General features: G+C 47.0%; 1 protein-coding gene across 1 annotated transcript in view; it reads right to left on the minus strand.

Annotated features, from left to right (window-relative positions):
• Positions 1-18,644, minus strand: part of DHX30 (DExH-box helicase 30) — a 658,531-nt gene that overhangs the window by 241,058 nt on the left and 398,829 nt on the right. The window contains exons 9-10 of the mRNA XM_078662529.1: positions 11,382-11,457; positions 10,857-10,961 (exon numbers count right to left, since the gene is read on the minus strand). Coding sequence (XP_078518655.1) covers positions 10,857-10,961; positions 11,382-11,457 — 181 coding nt within the window. The remainder of the gene's footprint in view (positions 1-10,856; positions 10,962-11,381; positions 11,458-18,644) is intronic.

Raw genomic sequence — 18,644 nt, forward strand, 5'->3', positions numbered from 1 at the left:
ATAACAGACTAACATGTCCACCACTCAAATTAATTTCATATTTCACTATACTAATTCTTTATAGGTTCTCGCCGAAAAAGCACTTTAACACCTCATCAGGTGTAGCAAGCGCTATACAAATGCAAACCTTTTTACCTCTTCTATCCTTTCATTATCCTTCTCAATCTAAATAACTAACATATCCACCACTCAAATTACTTTTATATTTTCACTATACTAATTCACCACTAATCCTTTATGGGTTCCAGAGTAGTGTGCTACTCACCGAAAGACCACTTTGACGCCTCGTTAGGGGTAGTAACCTCCATATAAATGCAATTACACTACAATGTCAGACAACTGCATGCTGGAGTTTCTGGGTGCAGGGACTTTAGCGTCTTCTGTCAGCATGGAAGCTTCTCCCCTGGTTACCCAGCGAAGATGTGGTTCCTTAATACCCAAAAAGATGCCCTATGGGGTTCTACCTAGCTGTGTAATGGTACTGTGGGCCTGTCATCTAAGGAGGATGATAGCAGTGAATTTTGTAGAGTTATTATACAGAAAATAGTAATCCTGCTGTGTACGGCCTGGGCAGGGGATCAAGATATGATACTAAGAATCCTCATGTATAATAAATGAGGTTGGGTTTCGAAGAAAACCACACATTTAGAAGACACATAACTAGGTAAAAGGTCAGCGCCAGAGCTGTTATGCAGAAGGACGATAAAATTAATTAATGCTGAAATATGCCTGTCACAAAAAGCATAAAAACATCATTATAAAAAAAGAGTGTAAAACATGGTATATGTAAAAAACAATGCAAAAGTTAAAAAAGCTCTCCAAGTCCTCCAAATAGTTAATATACTGTTAGACCAACTGAGCACACTGAAAGCCATGGTGCCCAGTGAGAGCAGGAGAACAAAAAAACAAAACAATGTTTTCGAATTCCAATTTGGTTGGTTTTGGAAAAAGGCAGAATTGTTCCCATCACACGGAGTGCAAATGTTTGTATCCTGTGTGGGAGACGCAACATCTTTGTTGCTTGCATTTGCAGGCAACGGTCCCCGCAACACCTCTTGCATCAGGTCAATGGAGCAAAGGTGATCATCTTCAGTTCCCGCAGCATTCGCAGAGGTAACACTTCAAAACTGTGTGCTAGTTGTAGAGCTGGTGTCTGTTGCGACAGGAGCTGAAGCATCCTGTGGAGGCTCTAAGAATGCAGTCATCAACATAGGAATATGCTGAAGACACTAACACGTGGGCCTTTAAGGGGTCCAGTAGTACATTAACGTCCGGTGGCGCATCCAATGGAAGGGTCAGACATATGTCCAACACGCATTTGTATGCAAAGAATAGGCATCGGAGCACAGGCAGATGCAGTAGACCAAGCCTGATCTGAACGCATGGCTTTCAGTCTGCTCAGAAATCAAACCACATAGAGGAAAAATCCACGAAGGCCTTAGCGTTGCCTCCCTAACTTACCCAATAACTTAGAGTGTGATGACAAGCGCCTGGAACTACTTTGTGAACGGTCCTGGGACCTTCCTCGCAACCAGGACCTGGAGCGTCGTGGAGTCCTGGGACAAGAAGCTTCAAGTAGCACTCCCTCAATGCATTGGAGTTCATGGCGCGGGAGTTCTCAGAAGTCTTGGACTTTGGGTCCAGCTCCAAGCAACAAAGAGAAACCATATAAGGGTCTGTCAAAGACATCTGTCTGTGACAGGAACCACGGGGCTTAAACCTCACCGGTTTCTATGGGGACATCCTGACACACTACTGAGAGAAGAGTCTCAACAAAAAGTCAAAAAAAGACATTAAAAAAATGACTGAAGGTAGCTCTCCCCAGATCTGCACTGACTGGTGTGGAAAGAAAATAACCGATGTCAGCACGCTGGGGTGGAGCCTATAGAGGCACTGTCCACATCACTTCATGGACAGATGACTCCAAGTGGGGGTTGAACTACGCTACCTACTGGCGCGCAGAGGTACTGAACAAAAAGTTTTGAAATCCAGTCTGGCATCTGAGGATTATTCTAAGGGAGGAAATATGTGGTTAGAAATCCCTATCAGATTCTAACTGAATCAAAAGCTAAATGTATGCATATAGATGTATATGCAAGGCTTGACTTCGGAAGATGTAGGAGATAGCAGATCCTAGGCAAATGGCTTGCAAGTTTCTAGGAGCTTGGTGATGCAGTAGTGGACAAAGCTCTCCCACTTAGTGGCTTAACAGGACCTTATTGTGGGGTCTCAATGATGCTCGTACAATGATCATACATTACTGCAGAAGGTTTTAACACCCAAATTCTAAGACCTCCGGTGTCAGATCGTTTAGCTGAACTGCCTAGAGTTCGGCTGTCTCATCTGGCCTTGGCTCAGGGTGAGAAGAACCCGCTAGATCAGTAACTTCTTGGCGAGGCTCATGGACGTCTCCAGAAGCATGGTTGTCTGGTCAAGTGGGAGCCACCAAGATTAGAGTCCGAGACGCTATTTTCATTTTTCTTCTCATCTACGAGAAAAGTGGGAGATGCGGAAAAGCATAGGCGAAGACTCCTGACCAAATCATCTACAGTGCATTGTCCATGGCCCGCAGGTTTGAGTATCTGGGGACGAAGTTTGGCCGTTTTGCATTTTCAGGGGTGGCCAACATGTCTACTTGTGGGGTACCCCAGCACATGAAATACCTTTGTAGGCTCTGCAGGTGGGAGTTCCCACTCGTGAATTTGTTGATGTGTCCTGCTGAGCAAGTTAGCAAAGTCATTTTCCACCACAGAAAGGTATTCCACCAGACTTTATGTCAGACGCTCACCCAATGCCAAATCCACTGTGCTAATGTAGAGAGCTGGGGAGATTGTCCCCCCTTCTTGCTGTAGGGAGTACTTGGCAGTAGAGCTGTCTGTCCTCAGGAGGACTATCTTCGCTTGAATTTTGGAGAATCTGCTGATACCGTATGTTCCTCCGCGAACCCTCAGATCCTTGGGTCAGAATCTGGCAGTGGTTCCGCGTTTCAGACAAAGCAGAGCTGGTGGCCGCTCATTTCGAGTGCTAGCGGCAAATTGGTGGAATTCCCTTCCCCGCATATCCGGGCTATTGATGACCTTCTTCAGTTTAGACGGGCCATCAAGACCATTTTATTTGTTTAGCTTTCATGCTGGGTCCTATGGCCTTCTTGATTCTCTTTGGTGTTGTGTTGTGTTTGCCTTGTCAAAGCGCCAGGACGCCCCTTCGCTGAGGCAGCTGTGCGCGGTATAAGTAAAAATAACATAACATAACAATGAGCTGGAAGAAAGCTTTAAGAGCTAGTTGCAAGGCAAGCAATGCCAGGTATTTGATGCAGCAGCCCTTGCACTGAGGGGGCCACATTCCCTGAACAGTCATGTTGTTGATGTTTGCCGCCCAGCCTGCGAGTGAGGCATCTGTGGCGACTGTCACTTGCAGAATGGGATCTGAGAAATGCCTGGCCTGCACCAGATTGTTGTTTTGCCACCAATGCAGACAGTGGTGAGTGCTGGCCTTTACCAAAGCAAAATATTCCCAGTGACAATGACCAGCACTCTTTATTAATCACAGTAGGCTTTCCCTGTGACTGCGTTAAGCAGGGACCTTAAGAAAGCTTGAATCTGTGTAGGTTTGAAGGGGTATTTTGTGGCGTTTATGCTGCATCCCAGACTGCGAAGTTGGAAGCTAGCAGCCTACGTGTGGGCAAGGCATTGCTGCTTGACACTTCTCTTGATCAGCCAATCATTGTGATAGGGAAGATTCGATTGCCCCACAGTTACAGCGGGGCAGCCCTCACTGGTAAGCACTTGGTGAACACCCCTGGATCCGTAGTGACCCAGGAAAGACAGTACTCAAAATTGGTGATGATGTCCACTACAAATTGAAGACACTCACAGTGTGAGGAGTGGATGAGTATATGAAATGAGGTGTCCTTGAGGTCGAGCGCAGTTATGTAATTTGCTTGTTAGACCAAAGGGATGACATCCTAAAAGGTAGTCATATGGAAATGTCACAATAAGATGCATTTATTGTGAGGCATGCAATCTAAGATGGGCCTGAGGGAACCATCCTTTTTGGAAATTAGAAAGTTCAAGGAGTAAACTCTCCTCCCCTGTTGGTGTGAAGTGACTCACAGTTTTTCACCCTTCTAGGGGAGCTCTTGAACCTCTTCTTCGAGAAGGCGAAGATGAACTCTGCTGGCCGTGTCTGCAGGGTGGGACATTTGGGTTCTGAAGTTCTTTGCAGTAACTGTGGCAAACTACCGCTAACACTCACTGGCCTGAAGGGATTTCCTTCCAGCGAAAAAGAAAGTCATGTAGTCTTCCCCCGACAGCTGAGGTGTTATATGGAAAGGTGAGTGGGCGCATGTCTCTGCTTTGAGGTGGAAGCTCTTTTACTGGAGCAATTACCTCTTGTTGCCACTATAAGCACCACTGCCCAGTGCCTGCTGCTGTCTTACATACGATTGTGGCTGGTCTGCGAGGTGGATTTACCTCCCCCAAGGGCTGTTGCTTCTGAGAGGAACCTCTGAACGAGGAGGTTTGATGGTCACCCATGGAATTCACAATCTCCATGTCCTTTTTAGGTCTCGCTGAACCAACGCGCATGCGTTGTTCTGCGAGATTATAGTGGGCAAAACAGCTCTTGAAACCAGCGAGGATTGTCCCCAATGCGTTGTTCTGCGAGATTATAGTGGGCAAAACAGCTCTTGAAACCAGCGAGGATTGTCCCCAATGCATGTGAGTTACTCAAGCGCGACGCTGCCCCAGCGCGCGCTTGAGCTCACTTCTTAATCTTACCCCATATGGTGTCCCCTCCCACTCGCACATCAAAGGCTGCTGCTCCCCTGCCAATGCGCTCCCGCCCCGCCCCCCCACAGCAATGCCAAAAGCTTGTTGTTTTTCGGGGCACTCGACATGCAAACACCCACCACCCATCCTCAACGCACACATAGCTGTAAGAAAGGGATAAACAGCTCAGCTTGTGTTTCCGTAAGGGAATCAGTGGGTGAGCCGGAGTCCCAGCCCCTGCCCCTGCCTGCTCTGTCAGATTTGCCCAACCGGTTTTAACTTTATTTAAAAAAACAAGCTTGCCAAAGAACACACGGCTTGCTGCTCCCTCCCTACACATCCAGGCATTGTGTGCTGCTCCTCGGTGCACACGTGCTGTGAAAATACTCCCAGGCGCTTCAGATTCAGGAAACTTGAGAGCTCTTCTTTAAGCTTGAGAATGTTGATGTGCACTCCCCCCCCTCCCTTATCCCCCCGCCCTTCTCGTCACCTCTAAGCTTGAGCATGTTTACAGTGCACTTTCCCTCCCTTATCCCCCCCGCCCTTCTCGTCACCTCTGCTTGTTAGTAAATGTTCCCCTAGGTGGGATCAGCTGTGCACTGGTAGATTTAGGAAACTTGAGAGCGCCTCTTTAAGCTTGAGCATGTTTACGTATAAGAAGTCAGAGCGTTTGACTTTGACAATGCTTGTTTGTTTACTCACTGCCTCCTTCAGCAGCGCCTTGGTTTTGTCTGGGCTGATTCCTCGCCAGCTGTTCAGCATCCAGGCAGACATTTAGGGTAGACAGTCTCTAGCCAGCGAGGCCAGAGAAGCCATTAAGCGTAATTCTCTTAATTGGGTTCATGCATGACACACAAGGTGCACCTTTGCACCGAGTCCATTGAAACTGAATACATTCTAAAGCAATCACGAGAAGACACAAAGTAACCCGCCATTATGAAGCAACCCCAAACCGGCTTAGAACTGTAAGGAGCCTTTCCATGCCCCCAAAGCGCTTAAACAATAATACATTGATTAATAAAAAAAGAACGCTGTATTCTTTGTCGGAACCAACAGTTCAGCCTAACAAAATTCCTACAAGATTGCAGACAGGCAGAAATACAGCTGTAGGTGGTTGGACAATTGCGCTAACTCCCTAGGGGGCACTTGCATGCAATTTTATCTTGAAAACAAAACAGCAGCCACAGAGCTCCTAAGATTCCGAGTTTGTGATTTTATAATGGGATACACCAAACTACAGGTCCCAGAATGCAAAGCAATAACCTGGACTGCATGGGAATTCGAGAGTTCTGCATACATTCTCTGCCTCCCCCCCATGTGCACCATATTTTTTGTGCATATTTAGAGCCAACAAGCTTGGCACAGCCTTGATTTTAGTTTTTCGCTAAGACCAGAACAGTATAGCTCACCACTGGCAGTGAGTCATTGTGTGACTCTGAGCAGAATCAGGTTTTTCGGCCAACAGCAGTGAGCACAGTGGGACTTTTGGGCCTATGGTTGTAAAGGGTATGTTAAACATGTGTAATACTGTTGACCGAAACATAACAGTTCTGATATGACGCGTGTTTGTTCCTTATAATACCCCTAACTACAAGAAACACCAAGAATTGCCACGCAAACATTCAACAACATAGTTGCCAAGTTTCCTAGGTGTGACTAGTTACTTAAATATCAAGACACAAACCTCACATGAACAATGCGTTTCCAAAACGTTTCAGCAGTAATCCTGTTTTTATTTGGACAATGTCAGTCTGTGCCATTTAAATTTGAATGCTGTTTACTTTTTTAACAATCAACAAACCTCACGTGAACGGTGCGGTCTCAAAACGCATTGGCGCTAATCGAGTTTTTCAGAAATTGTGAGGAACTTTACAGTTAATGCTGTGTCTGTTGATATATTTTGCTTTCTACATTATAATTAGGTTCCCTGTTTCTTATATCCAGTATATAAGTATATTGCTCTCTCATTAAACTGCGCCCTCCCACCCCGCACCCTCACACTAGTTTAGGCCACATACACACTGTACCCTCACACACCCCGCACCCTCACACACCCTTACACACTCATTACACTGCCCCCAGACACACTGCCCCCTCACACCCTGCCCACTCACACCCTGCCCACTCACACCCTGCCCACTCACACCCTGCCCACTCACACCCTGCCCACTCACACCCTGCCCACTCACACCCTGCCCTGACAAAACACAAAAACATAGCATGGCATAACAAAACAGCATTGCATAACAAAACATAACATAGCATAACAAAACAAAACCTAGCATAACAAAGCATAGCTTAACAAAACACAACAAAACATAGCATAACGAAACATAGCATAGAATAACAAAGCATAGCATAGCAAAACACAATAAAACAGCACCACTCAGCACCACCACAGCACCACTCGGCACCACCACAGCACCACCACATTACCACTCAGCACCACCACATTACCACTCAGCACCACCACACCACCACTCAGCACCACCACACCACCACTCAGCACCACAGCACCACTCAGCACCACCAGATTATCACTCAGCACCACCACACTACCACTCAGCACCACCACAGCATCACTCTGCAGCACCACAGCATCACTCTGCAGCACCACAGCATCACTCTGCAGCACCACAGCATCACTCTGCAGCACCACAGCATCACTCTGCAGCACCACAGCATCACTCTGTAGCACCACAGCATCACTCTGCAGCACCACAGCATCACTCTGCAGCACCACAGCATCACTCTGCAGCACCACAGCATCACTCTGCAGCACCACAGCATCACTCTGCAGCACCACAGCATCACTCTGCAGCACCACAGCATCACTCTGCAGCACCACAGCATCACTCTGCAGCACCACAGCATCACTCTGCAGCACCACAGCATCACTCTGCAACACCACAGCATCACTCTGCAACACCACAGCATCACTCTGCAACACCACAGCATCACTCTGCAACACCACAGCATCACTCTGCAGCACCACAGCATCCCTCTGCAGCACTACAGCACCACTCAGCACCACCACATCACTCAGCACCACCACAGCATCACTCAGCACCACCACTCAGCACCACCAGATTATCACTCAGCACCACCACAGTACCACTCAGCACCACCACAGCATCACTCTGCAGCACCACAGCATCACTCTGCAGCACCACAGCATCACTCTGCAGCACCACAGCATCACTCTGCAGCACCACAGCATCACTCTGCAGCACCACAGCATCACTCTGCAGCACCACAGTATCACTCTGCAGCACCACAGAATCACTCAGAACCACTCAGCACCACCACAGCCCCACTCAGCACCACCACAGCACCACTCAGCACCACCACATTATCACTCAGCACCACCACAGCACCACTCAGCACCACCACAGCATCACTCAGCACCACCACAGCATCACTCAGCACCACCACAGCAACACTCTGCAGCACCACAGCACCACTCAGCGCCACCACAGCATCACTCAGCGCCACCACAGCATCACTCAGCGCCACCACAGCATCACTCAGCGCCACCACAGCATCACTCAGCGCCACCACAGCATCACTCAGCGCCACCACAGCATCACTCAGCGCCACCACAGCATCACTCAGCGCCACCACAGCATCACTCAGCGCCACCACAGCATCACTCAGCGCCACCACAGCATCACTCAGCGCCACCACAGCATCACTCAGCTGAAAAATTAAAAGCCATTGTTATTTGTAATATCAATACATCTAAGTCCCGTAAATACAAAACATGTTGCATTACAAATGCTATAGGTGTCACATTTGCGAAAGTTATAACTATTGGCATTGTAAATGACAAAGCTATTAATTTAGCTATTTTCAAAACCAACACATAAATAAAAAAATTGTCATTTACAAGACCAATAGCTCAAACTTTCATAATGCGAGACCTATTGCATTGCAAATGCTTGTTAATAATCTATTCGAGCCTCTTGTTAACCTTGTAGTCAACGAGATGCTCTCTGTGGAATGGGAGGTTAAGGAGATGTTCCTGGACCTCTGGTTTGAACCCAGAGATGAGAAGACAGGTGTGTTGTTCTGGGGAGGATACTAGCATTAATGGCTCTAGAGGCTGCGTCCACAGCATTGAAAGAGCAGAGAATGCTGCCACCTGAGATTGCCTTTCCTCCCCACTCTTACTGCTTAAAAATGGCCAACACATTGCTTTTAAACACGGCCGTCAAGCTGAAACTTGAAAATGACAATACACTAAGTACAACAATATTGCAAGATCTCCACCTGCTTCCATTATTGCTTCATTTGTGTATTGCAATCATATGCCTGCCAAGATTAGATGACTACATATTACTTTTTTTTTTTTACTACTTTTATACTTTTTATTTACCATCTATATTCTTGTGGAGCTTGTGCACCTGTTTTATTGTGGATAGGTAAGTGGGTAGGTAAGTGGCTGAATGCAATAATCAGTCACTGGGCAGAATAATTAAACATTTTGTCCGAGGGACACAGTGCACGTATGATGACATATTCAGTACCTAAACTCATCAGTTACTTTAGAGGCAATTTCAGTTATAAAGCCGTTTATACGCAGCATTATGGCATGCCACTTATTATAGGATTGCATTTGTGATATTGGGTACCTGCCCGTCAATGTCCTTATTTGAGTACACTGTACAGCGGCACTATGATGTTGATGGTTTCTTTATATCGGACAAGAGAACTTACAAATCTCTGAGGGAGCTTGAGAGTAAGGCAAACATAGGAGTAAGGCATTCATAGTTCAGGATCCAGGTGAAACTCAGTGAGGCAGAGAAGCAATAAGGAAGATAGTTTCCTGTTAGAGATTTCCTGCAGCTCCAATATCTTTCCTGGAATCAATAAACTGGGAGTTACCGTTCCCAGCTCCAAAAGGGCCATTTTCCTGGATCCTGATAATGCTCTAAAGTGAACTTCTCAGTAGAATGAATGTATAAATGATTCATGGCTGAAGTCAGTAATGTTATTTAACTGCCGCAAAGTTCCTCAAACCCCAAATTATGGTATTCTAAATGTTAGGCCAATTCTTGTAAAATGCCTTGGAAAGGTGGAAAACACAACTGATCTGGTATGTTGTGTGTTTCCTGCATGGCCCACTGTAGGTTTACCAAAGTTAGCCTAACTGTGTACGTTGTAGGTCTCATTTCCTTTGCACACATTACCACATAAACACGTTTTGCTTATGTGCCACAATTTATTTTCACACGGAACCTGTATATGTTTTCGTTTTCTGTTCTTTTCCTATGCTTTAGTCTGAACACCATAGACCAGGTCAAATAACAATGTCTCTTGTTATTCTTTCTGGCCAGGCACTAGCACCTAGACATACCACAAGAATGCAGCTGTGGTTTATGTGTACACATGTCCCATCATATAGATGGGCACATGAGCAAAAAACCCACATGGAATTAAGAGTTCTGAGGCACAAGCACGTCTGCTGAGAAGTAGAACATCCATCTGTGAATGCAGTTACAGGGTCTGCCAGTAATCAAAGAGATCTTTGATATATAATCGTTTAGCTTCATTAGGTTACTAGGTTACTAGGTACTTAGGTTACTCTGTCCTATAAAATGACAGGCCTTTTCATGATGTATGGATTTTGACCATGCTAACAGTATTTTTAGTGTGTATTTGTTTTCGAATTGTGGCACGTATACTGCATTTCAGAGCACCATAGTTTAATTAAATATTCTAAACTGCATTCATGTCTCCAGGTTATCTTATTGTGGACATGTACGAACGAAAGGGTGTGCCGTCACCGCGATCCCTGATAGGGTCGAGTGTGTTTCGTTCTGGGGTGCCAATTCATTTTTTTCTCTGGTAAGGCTAGGAGGGCAAGTGAGGCAATATAACTAGACAGACGCAGACCCATAGATGCTGAGGTGGTATGGTGACTCAGTCCCTACATACCGAAGTTCTATTGTTCTTAACATAGTTCTGTTATAAGAGCACAATCCCTGTAACAGTTGCAATACAAAAGTGTGGGTGAAGATAACATTCCTCAACCACCCTAAATAATCTTTCATAGCTCAGATGCTTGTCAAATGAAAGGCATACCTGGCAATATGAGGTACTTGTTTCCGTGAAATGCCAACTGCTCCTCTAAAAGCTGCTGCATGCCTCGGATATCCTGCCAGCCAGGCAGGAAGCAAAGGATGCCACCTGCAGAACACAAAGAGACCATTAAAAGGGGATGAAAACCACCAAGAACATGTAAAATTAAGCAATCTGTGTCAGAATATTTTTCTGCTAAGGGCAATATACAGTGTGTAACGCTATTAGCCTCTTCGATGCATCCGCTGGCTGGGGACCGTCCAACGTCATGGTAGGCGTGTGCGTCGGACGCCGGGGGCCGTCCGAACAAATTATGCTGCACCGTGTCGAAGAGGCTAAGCTGGGAAATACAATCAAAACTGCAAATGGAGAAGAACAGAAAGAGTCCTTGCATTTAATTGGAGGAATAGAAAGAAAATTAAAAAGGAAGATAAGCTATTTTATGCTGAATCTGTGAAAGGAAAGGAACCAGGCAGTTGCCAGCCTTAAACCAAAATGAGAAATGTGGAGGACAAACAAAACACTCACCTGGCTCCCCATGTTCATCAATATGCATCAGGATAGCACTGATTAACTGAAGATCTGTGAGGCAGTCGTCCCCTATCTGGGTAGAGAAAGAAACGAGGATCAATACCTGGGTTAAACAAGTCACACCAACAATCAACACCATTAGCCATATGAAGTGTTGCATGCCTTCTAGATACAGGTGAACAAGCTCTTGAGGAGAAGAGGTGATTTTCCATTACGTTCTATGGTTCTTTCTCTAGCTAGCCCTATTAACAAGTATCGGTTTCGCCTATCCAAGGTGTATTGCTACGTCAATGTTATTAGATCGAGCCTAGCAGCAGCGCACATGCGCTGCACGCTCTGCGAGGCATGCGGTATTAGGGTATGCAGCGGAAGCCCCGCCCACTCTCCACCCATGTTTGTCATTAGCTTGTGTCAGTGTCCTTCTTAAATGCTGGCTTCTGAGTCGTAAATAGGCTTGTTAGTCCCTCCTTAGTACCGCCTTGTGTCCATTTATAACCTCCCATGGGGGCTGGCCCTTTTACTTCGGTTGTTACAGGGTACCTGTTCTTAAAGTTGTAAGCACTATTTTCTTTACTGAGTTTCTCTCACTAGAGGCACGACATACTTTGTGTCCATTTAGTACGCCTTTTCTTTTCAAGCAGCTGGGGCAATGGGGTGCCTTTTTCCAATGCCACAGGTCTCGCATTTAAATGCGAGACCTATTGCATTGCAAATATTTTTATTTCAAAGCTGAGAAGCTGGACCGAACACTTAGTGAACTCGGCAAAACGCTCGCTTCTACAGATCCTGGGCCGGCCTCTGGGCCAACGGCAGCGCCCTCCACTACGGCGCAGGATCAGCCTGCAGCAGTGCCCCAGGCTCTTCGATTGATCAAACTACATTTTGTTTAAACCGTTTCTGAACCGACTGATGGCATCCACGTTTGCAGTTGTTTGTTTGTGGCGATAAACTTCACCCTCCCCTCCCTGCAAATTTGTGTCACACAGACAAGTACAGAGGGCGAGGAGGAGATTACAAATTTGTGTGAATATCTTTATTCGGTAAAACTTGCTCACCATAAAAGAATACAATATACATTTGATTAAGAAAACATTTCATCAAGTTAAAAAATAATGACTATCAACAAGGAAGACCATGATAAAAATATAAACAGAGCACAGGACAATACAGTTGATAAGGGCCATAAACAATGGTACAGCAATTCGTTTAAGTAGATGGCCTTCAGTTATCTCTACTCTGGTCAATTGGTGGCCTAGAGTTCATTTTCAGAATTCTTGAGCGTGTAAGCCAGGCACTACTCAGAAACTTTGCCACCCCGCAAATCAGTGTAGTAGATGATGAATCCGAAGAGAGCACTCGTAAGGCCGATCTATGGCATCTCAGCCCCAAGCCCCTACAAACTGGTTTCAACCAGATGTTCCGTGCCACTTTATACGCGGGGCAGGCAAAGAATAGGTGGGCCACAGTCTCTTTAGGGGCCGCACACCCCGGACATGATCGCGGTGGGCCACCACAGTTAGACCACCTTGTAGTAAATTCATGAACCGGGAGGGTCCCGTACCTTAATTTTAGATATAGGGCCCTATCTAGCGGCTTAGTTATGATGTCAAAGAGGGGTTCCAATTTTCTAGCCCACTTGAATTCAAGAAAGCGCTCCGTGAGTGAGCCTCCAACCATGCTGCGTGTTGCATCGGCCTGTACCCAATCCCAATATAGTTTCTTGATCACTAATTTGGACGGGGGGGATTGAGTCTCCCATACATCTCTCAACCCCAATTGTGAGACTAAGTGCCTCAAGTTATTTAACCATCCAATTTTGTTACCAATATCAAGCGAGATTAGGTCGTCCAAACCTTCAGCATATTTGGCCAGCTCCTTAGTCCTTCTTAAGCGAACCCAAAAGAGCAGTGGGCGCAGCCTCACTATATCCTTTAGGGCTCGTCTACCGAGGTCTAGCCGCAGGGGGATCAGCGGGGTAGAAACGGGGAGGGCCACCACATCTCTCAAAAACTTATTTTCTGCTAAGGTTAACTCGGTAACATTATCGAACCCCCATAATTCGGAGCCGTATAATGCAGCCGGGAGTATCTGACCCTCATAAATGGCCATAACCGGTGACACTGGTTTGCTAATTGATTCCCGGTACTCTCGCAGGGTCACCCCAGCTACTCTTTTGTGGCCCAATAACATTTTAGCCAGGTGATCCTTCCAATTCATTTGGCTATTTATCCGGACCCCTAAGTAGTCGAATGCATCAACCAACTCCAGGGGGGCCCCATTAAGCAGAAAATTATTTTTAAATTTTTTGGAGGGCAAAAAGGCCATCAATTTAGTTTTCGCAGTATTGATGGTTAGGCCTCTATCTATACAAAATGAACTAAATCGGTGCAAAAGTTTTTGCAGGCCTATCGGGGATTTAGCTATCAGTAAGGTGTCATCGGCGAAAAGTAGGGTCTGAATCTTTTCCCCCGCCAGGGATGGAGCATCCGTCTCTTCTCCTTTTAGGTGGTCCACCACTCCATTCACAAACAAGGAGAAGAGGGTCGGAGCCATAACACACCCCTGTCGGACTCCACTCCTCACGGGTACCCTATCTGTCAATTGACCCTGGGCACCCCATCTGATCCTCGCATATGTCCCCTCATGAAGCCTTACAATTAGTCTCAAAAGTGTACCAGGGAAGCCCATGCTTTCCAAAATCTCCCACAGTTTAGCACGAGGGACCAGGTCAAAGGCCGTCTTGAGATCTATGAAGGCCATATACAGGCTGCCCTTCTTGATGGTAACTGTCTTCCAATAGATCCCAAATAAGCGAAAGACCTGGTCCATCGTGCCCACCCTCCGGCGGAATCCGGCCTGGAGATGAGAGAGAATACTTTCCTCCTCCATCCAATCACCTACCCTTGAGACAATTACCCTGCCAACCACTTTCTGAATTATATCTATCAGACTGATAGGTCTGTAGTTGGCTGCGTCATCTCTTGCCCCCTTCTTATACACAGTGACCACCTCGGCACCCTTCCAAGAATCTGGCACAGGATGGCCCCTTGCTATCAAATTCATTATAGTGGCTATAAGATTGGCCCAGGCCAAGGGTTCTGCAATCAAGAGATCCCCAGGAATCCCGTCCGGGCCGGCCGCCTTCTTTCGGGTCAAATGTCGAATAGCCACTGCTACTTCAGAGGCCGTAAATAGACACTCAATCTCCCCGCGGGGTTCCCCTCCCCCGCCGCTAACCACCATAGGACAGGTTATATCTTCACTGCCACCATATAGAGCTGAGAAGTGATTAAACCATTGTTGGCTAGTTATATGGGCTGCTAGAGGCTGGGATTTACCCTGTCTAGCTCTGTTAATTAAATCCCAAAATAACATCGTATCCCTCTTGCTCACAGCATCTGTTATATCCTTCCAGTGCTCCTCCTCCCAATCACATTTAGCCAGTGCTATTACTCTCAAATAATCCTTCCTAGCCGCTCTAACTATTATTGGATTCTTTGTGAGTAGGGCAGCTGTCAATTTTTTCCTATTCCCCTTACATTGTGCCGAATACCACGGGTTGCTAGAGATGGGCGGTGTGATGTTCGGTCTACAATTTTTCCCTTTGGAAATAAAATAATGACTCACTTGATCTATCGTGCCTTTATAAGCAGAATCGAGGCTGAAGGAAGGGCTCGGGGCACTATCATCCTCCCGTTCCCTTACCTCCAAATCTCGATGCAGCTCTTCAACGAAGGATTTAATGATCCCTAGTTGGTCTTCATTTAAATGAGCCTTTTCCCATTTCAATCTTCGATTATTTTCATAAGGGATAATCTCCTTAGTTATTTTCAATAGCGCACTCGCCCCCCTCTCTTTACATTTACCCCATTTAAACTTACTGCATAGAGGGTTATGGTCACTATCCAAAGTAGGTACCACCTCCATATCGATAAGGTCAGACCACATACTAACGTCCATTAAGATGTAATCTATTCTGGACGGGCCCATAAGCCTATTAAAAGTCATTGCACCTGTCTTATCAGACAAGGTCCTGCCATTAAGAGCTCTAAGTTTGTGTTCCCTGGTAAGGGCATTCATTTGGATTGCCCTTGCGGACCATTTTCGAATGGGTGGTACTAACAAAAGTGGGATAGACCACCTGCAGTCTTCCTCCTCAGTGCCTAGGGGGTCATCTCCAAGGAGGGGTTCATACGTACAATTAAAATCCCCACCCACAATAATTTTAGCTGCAGGAGGGCAATTAGCTAAGGCAGAATCTAAGCTCATTATGATTGTAGAGGTGTTATCCCCCGAAACCCCTCTAGCATACACATTAAATAGATCAAGCCTATTCCCCTCAATATGGCCCCTGGATGAAAGGTGCAGTATATCACTACACTGAGGGTTATGGATAACCATGTCCCAGTCCAGATCAATTCTTATCCAGACAAGAAGACCTCCTGCTGGTCTGCCCTTCCCTCTACTTATCGCTGGGGAAAAGAAAGTAGTATATCCGGGTTTATCTATTGGTAACAAACACCAGGTTTCCTGAAACAGACAGACATCGAACTTCTCGATGAATGCATGCCATTCAGGAATATCTATCTTCCTTTTTAACCCTGCTACATTCCAGGATAACAGATGTATTACTTGCCGGCCCTTAGGGGCTGGTGGGGGCACACCCTCCCCCCCCCCCCCAGTACCCACATTATTCATACAAATATTACCCACACAACTAGATTGCTTAGGGAGTGCAATACAGTCAGCAGTATTAAACGTACCCAGGGCTTCAGGGGGAGCCACGTTCGAACAGATACTAATCTTATTAAGATCGACTGGAGTATCCTCCTGGCATTTGTCGTCAGTTCCCCAACTTGCGGGGGTTCCACACCTTGTTGACCACAACCCTCCTCCTTAGACTGTGGGCATCAATCGCAGTCCTCCATACCAGAGAGCTGCGAGAACCTATTACAAGTATCCAGAGGGGTGAAGGGTCGTAAATGCTCCATCCCACTATTGTGGCTTGGGTAATGTCTCTGTGGAATCGTAGTCCAGCCAAACTGACCATTGGGGTGAGAGCAGTACTGGCCATATAAGGGATAGATGCTACTATGTAAAAATTGAGGATTGGGCCTCGGAGGATAGAACTCTTCCCGGTGGTTGGGGGGGTACGAAACCGACCTCGGGTAGTAGGTTAAAGCCCTACGTGTGATGCAGTTTCCCCCTCCTCCATTGGGCCAATTTAGAATGTAATCTACTGCCCGAGGATCTCTAAAATTGACCACCACTAAATCCCCTTCAATGTCTTTACGTCCGCTTCCCAACCATGTAATCCACCTAACATGAACTATATCACCATTCACATTTGGGGCTATGGGCCTGTATGACCTCAACCAATGAATTATTTTATTTTTCAGTTGGGCATAACCCTCCTTCTTATTTTCTGCTAATGGCGGCACCCCGGTCAAAACTACTACATAGGGCACAGCTTGTGGGGGAATCTCCACTTGTGGGACCTTAGTTACGGGGCCTCTAGTGTATCGTCCTTCCCCCTGCCCCTCACGATTATTTACTACAGGTGCCTTTAGCGCTGCCCTTTGAGAGTCACCCTCTGACCCTATTATTAAAATATTTGAGTTTTTTAAGGGGTTTGGTTTTTGATTACCAGGCACATCCCTACCATGAGGCTGTGCCGTCTGTTTACACAACTGAAGTGGGGCAGTAGGGGTTTTAGCTGGGGTTTTAACAATCTGATTAGTCGAGACCCTAGTGATAGATTTGGGTTGAGCCCCCCCACTCCCCTGGGCCTTGGTTAACGTAACCATACTATTTATAGCAGACTCTATTAGTGTCAGTCTAATTTCGACTTTCTTAATGCTCTCAGTAATAGCTAAGAGCAGGGACCTCAATAAAAATTCCAAATTCCCCATTAGTGAAGGGGAGGTCAGTCTGTTTGGTGTTGTTGGCCCCCGGTTAGTATCAGAGTCCACTATGTTTGGGACCATATCGGGCGGAATAACCTCTGGTGTTAGTGCATTGGATGTTAATGATGCTGGCAACTCCACCGATGCCCTTACATCTGTTGTGGGTAATTTAGGCCCTTTGCCAAAGTCTGAGTGGGGAATTTTTACTTTGCCTAGCCCCACCCTTAGTTTCCTCCTTTTTTTACTCGGTGGTGGGCCATGTATCTGGGCTGCCACTAGTTGTTTAGGTTTCGTTTTCCTAGGCTTCAAAGGAATAGTAATATCAGAGGGATTATGAGTGGGAGAATCAATTACAATAGGATCGGGGATCATACATGGGGTGGGGGTGCAGTCACGCAGCAGAAGAGGGAAACCTTCTTGACTAACGGTTTCCATCCCAATGTCAGTTGAGTCCCCCTCCTGAGACATAGAAAGGGGAACAATGTCAGTAGAGGATCTATTTTTCATGCTTTCCACTGAGCGTCGCCGCTCAGCCCTTCGCTCAGCCATGGTCAATTCCTTGTCTCCCTCAGTCAAAACCTTGGGGAAATATTTGTCCAATGACCCATTGCGAAGTTTTCCCTTCTTCCCAGGTGTCCCCTCATCGGATGGCATAGCCATTAACTAACCTGTAGCAGAGAGCTCCAATCTACAGAAGTTAGAGGATGGGCCCAGCCCGGCCTGCTCTGGCCTCAGAGGGCCCGCCCTTTGCCCGGGCTTAGCCCCGCGCGCTCCCGCGCAGCGGGATCTTGGCTTCCTTTAAATAGCAGGGGTTGTAAAGGCAGGTGGGCGGGGCCGGCAGGGAGAGCAGCCCAGCTGGTTCAATTAGGGCGCGCAGGGACTCCTGGTCCTCGGAGTCCCTGACGGTGCTCGCAGCCCTGCCGGTCGAGGTAAACTACCCCCTTCACAGTGGTGTTGGCGCGGTATGAACAGCGCTGCGGGACCCGCGAAGCGGGTCCGGCGAGGCGTCCCTTCACAGCAAAGACAGGCTCGGTGAAAAGAAATGGGCACAGTCAGCTTCCCGTTTGAATAATGTCCCACTCGCTTCTTGGGAACAGCCCTTTTACACTGCAGGCAGGCGGGCGGGGCCGGCAGGGAGAGCAGCCCAGCTGGTTCAATTAGGGCGCGCAGGGACTCCTGGTCCTCGGAGTCCCTGACGGTGCTTGCAGCCCTGCCGGTCGAGGTAAACTACCCCCTTCACAGTGGTGTTGGCGCGGTATGAACAGCGCTGCGGGACCCGCGAAGCGGGTCCGGCGAGGCGTCCCTTCACAGCAAAGACAGGCTCGGTGAAAAGAAATGGGCACAGTCAGCTTCC

The sequence above is a fragment of the Lissotriton helveticus genome, chromosome 10, assembly GCF_964261635.1.
Source record: "Lissotriton helveticus chromosome 10, aLisHel1.1, whole genome shotgun sequence".
Classification (NCBI taxonomy): Eukaryota; Metazoa; Chordata; class Amphibia; order Caudata; family Salamandridae; genus Lissotriton; species Lissotriton helveticus.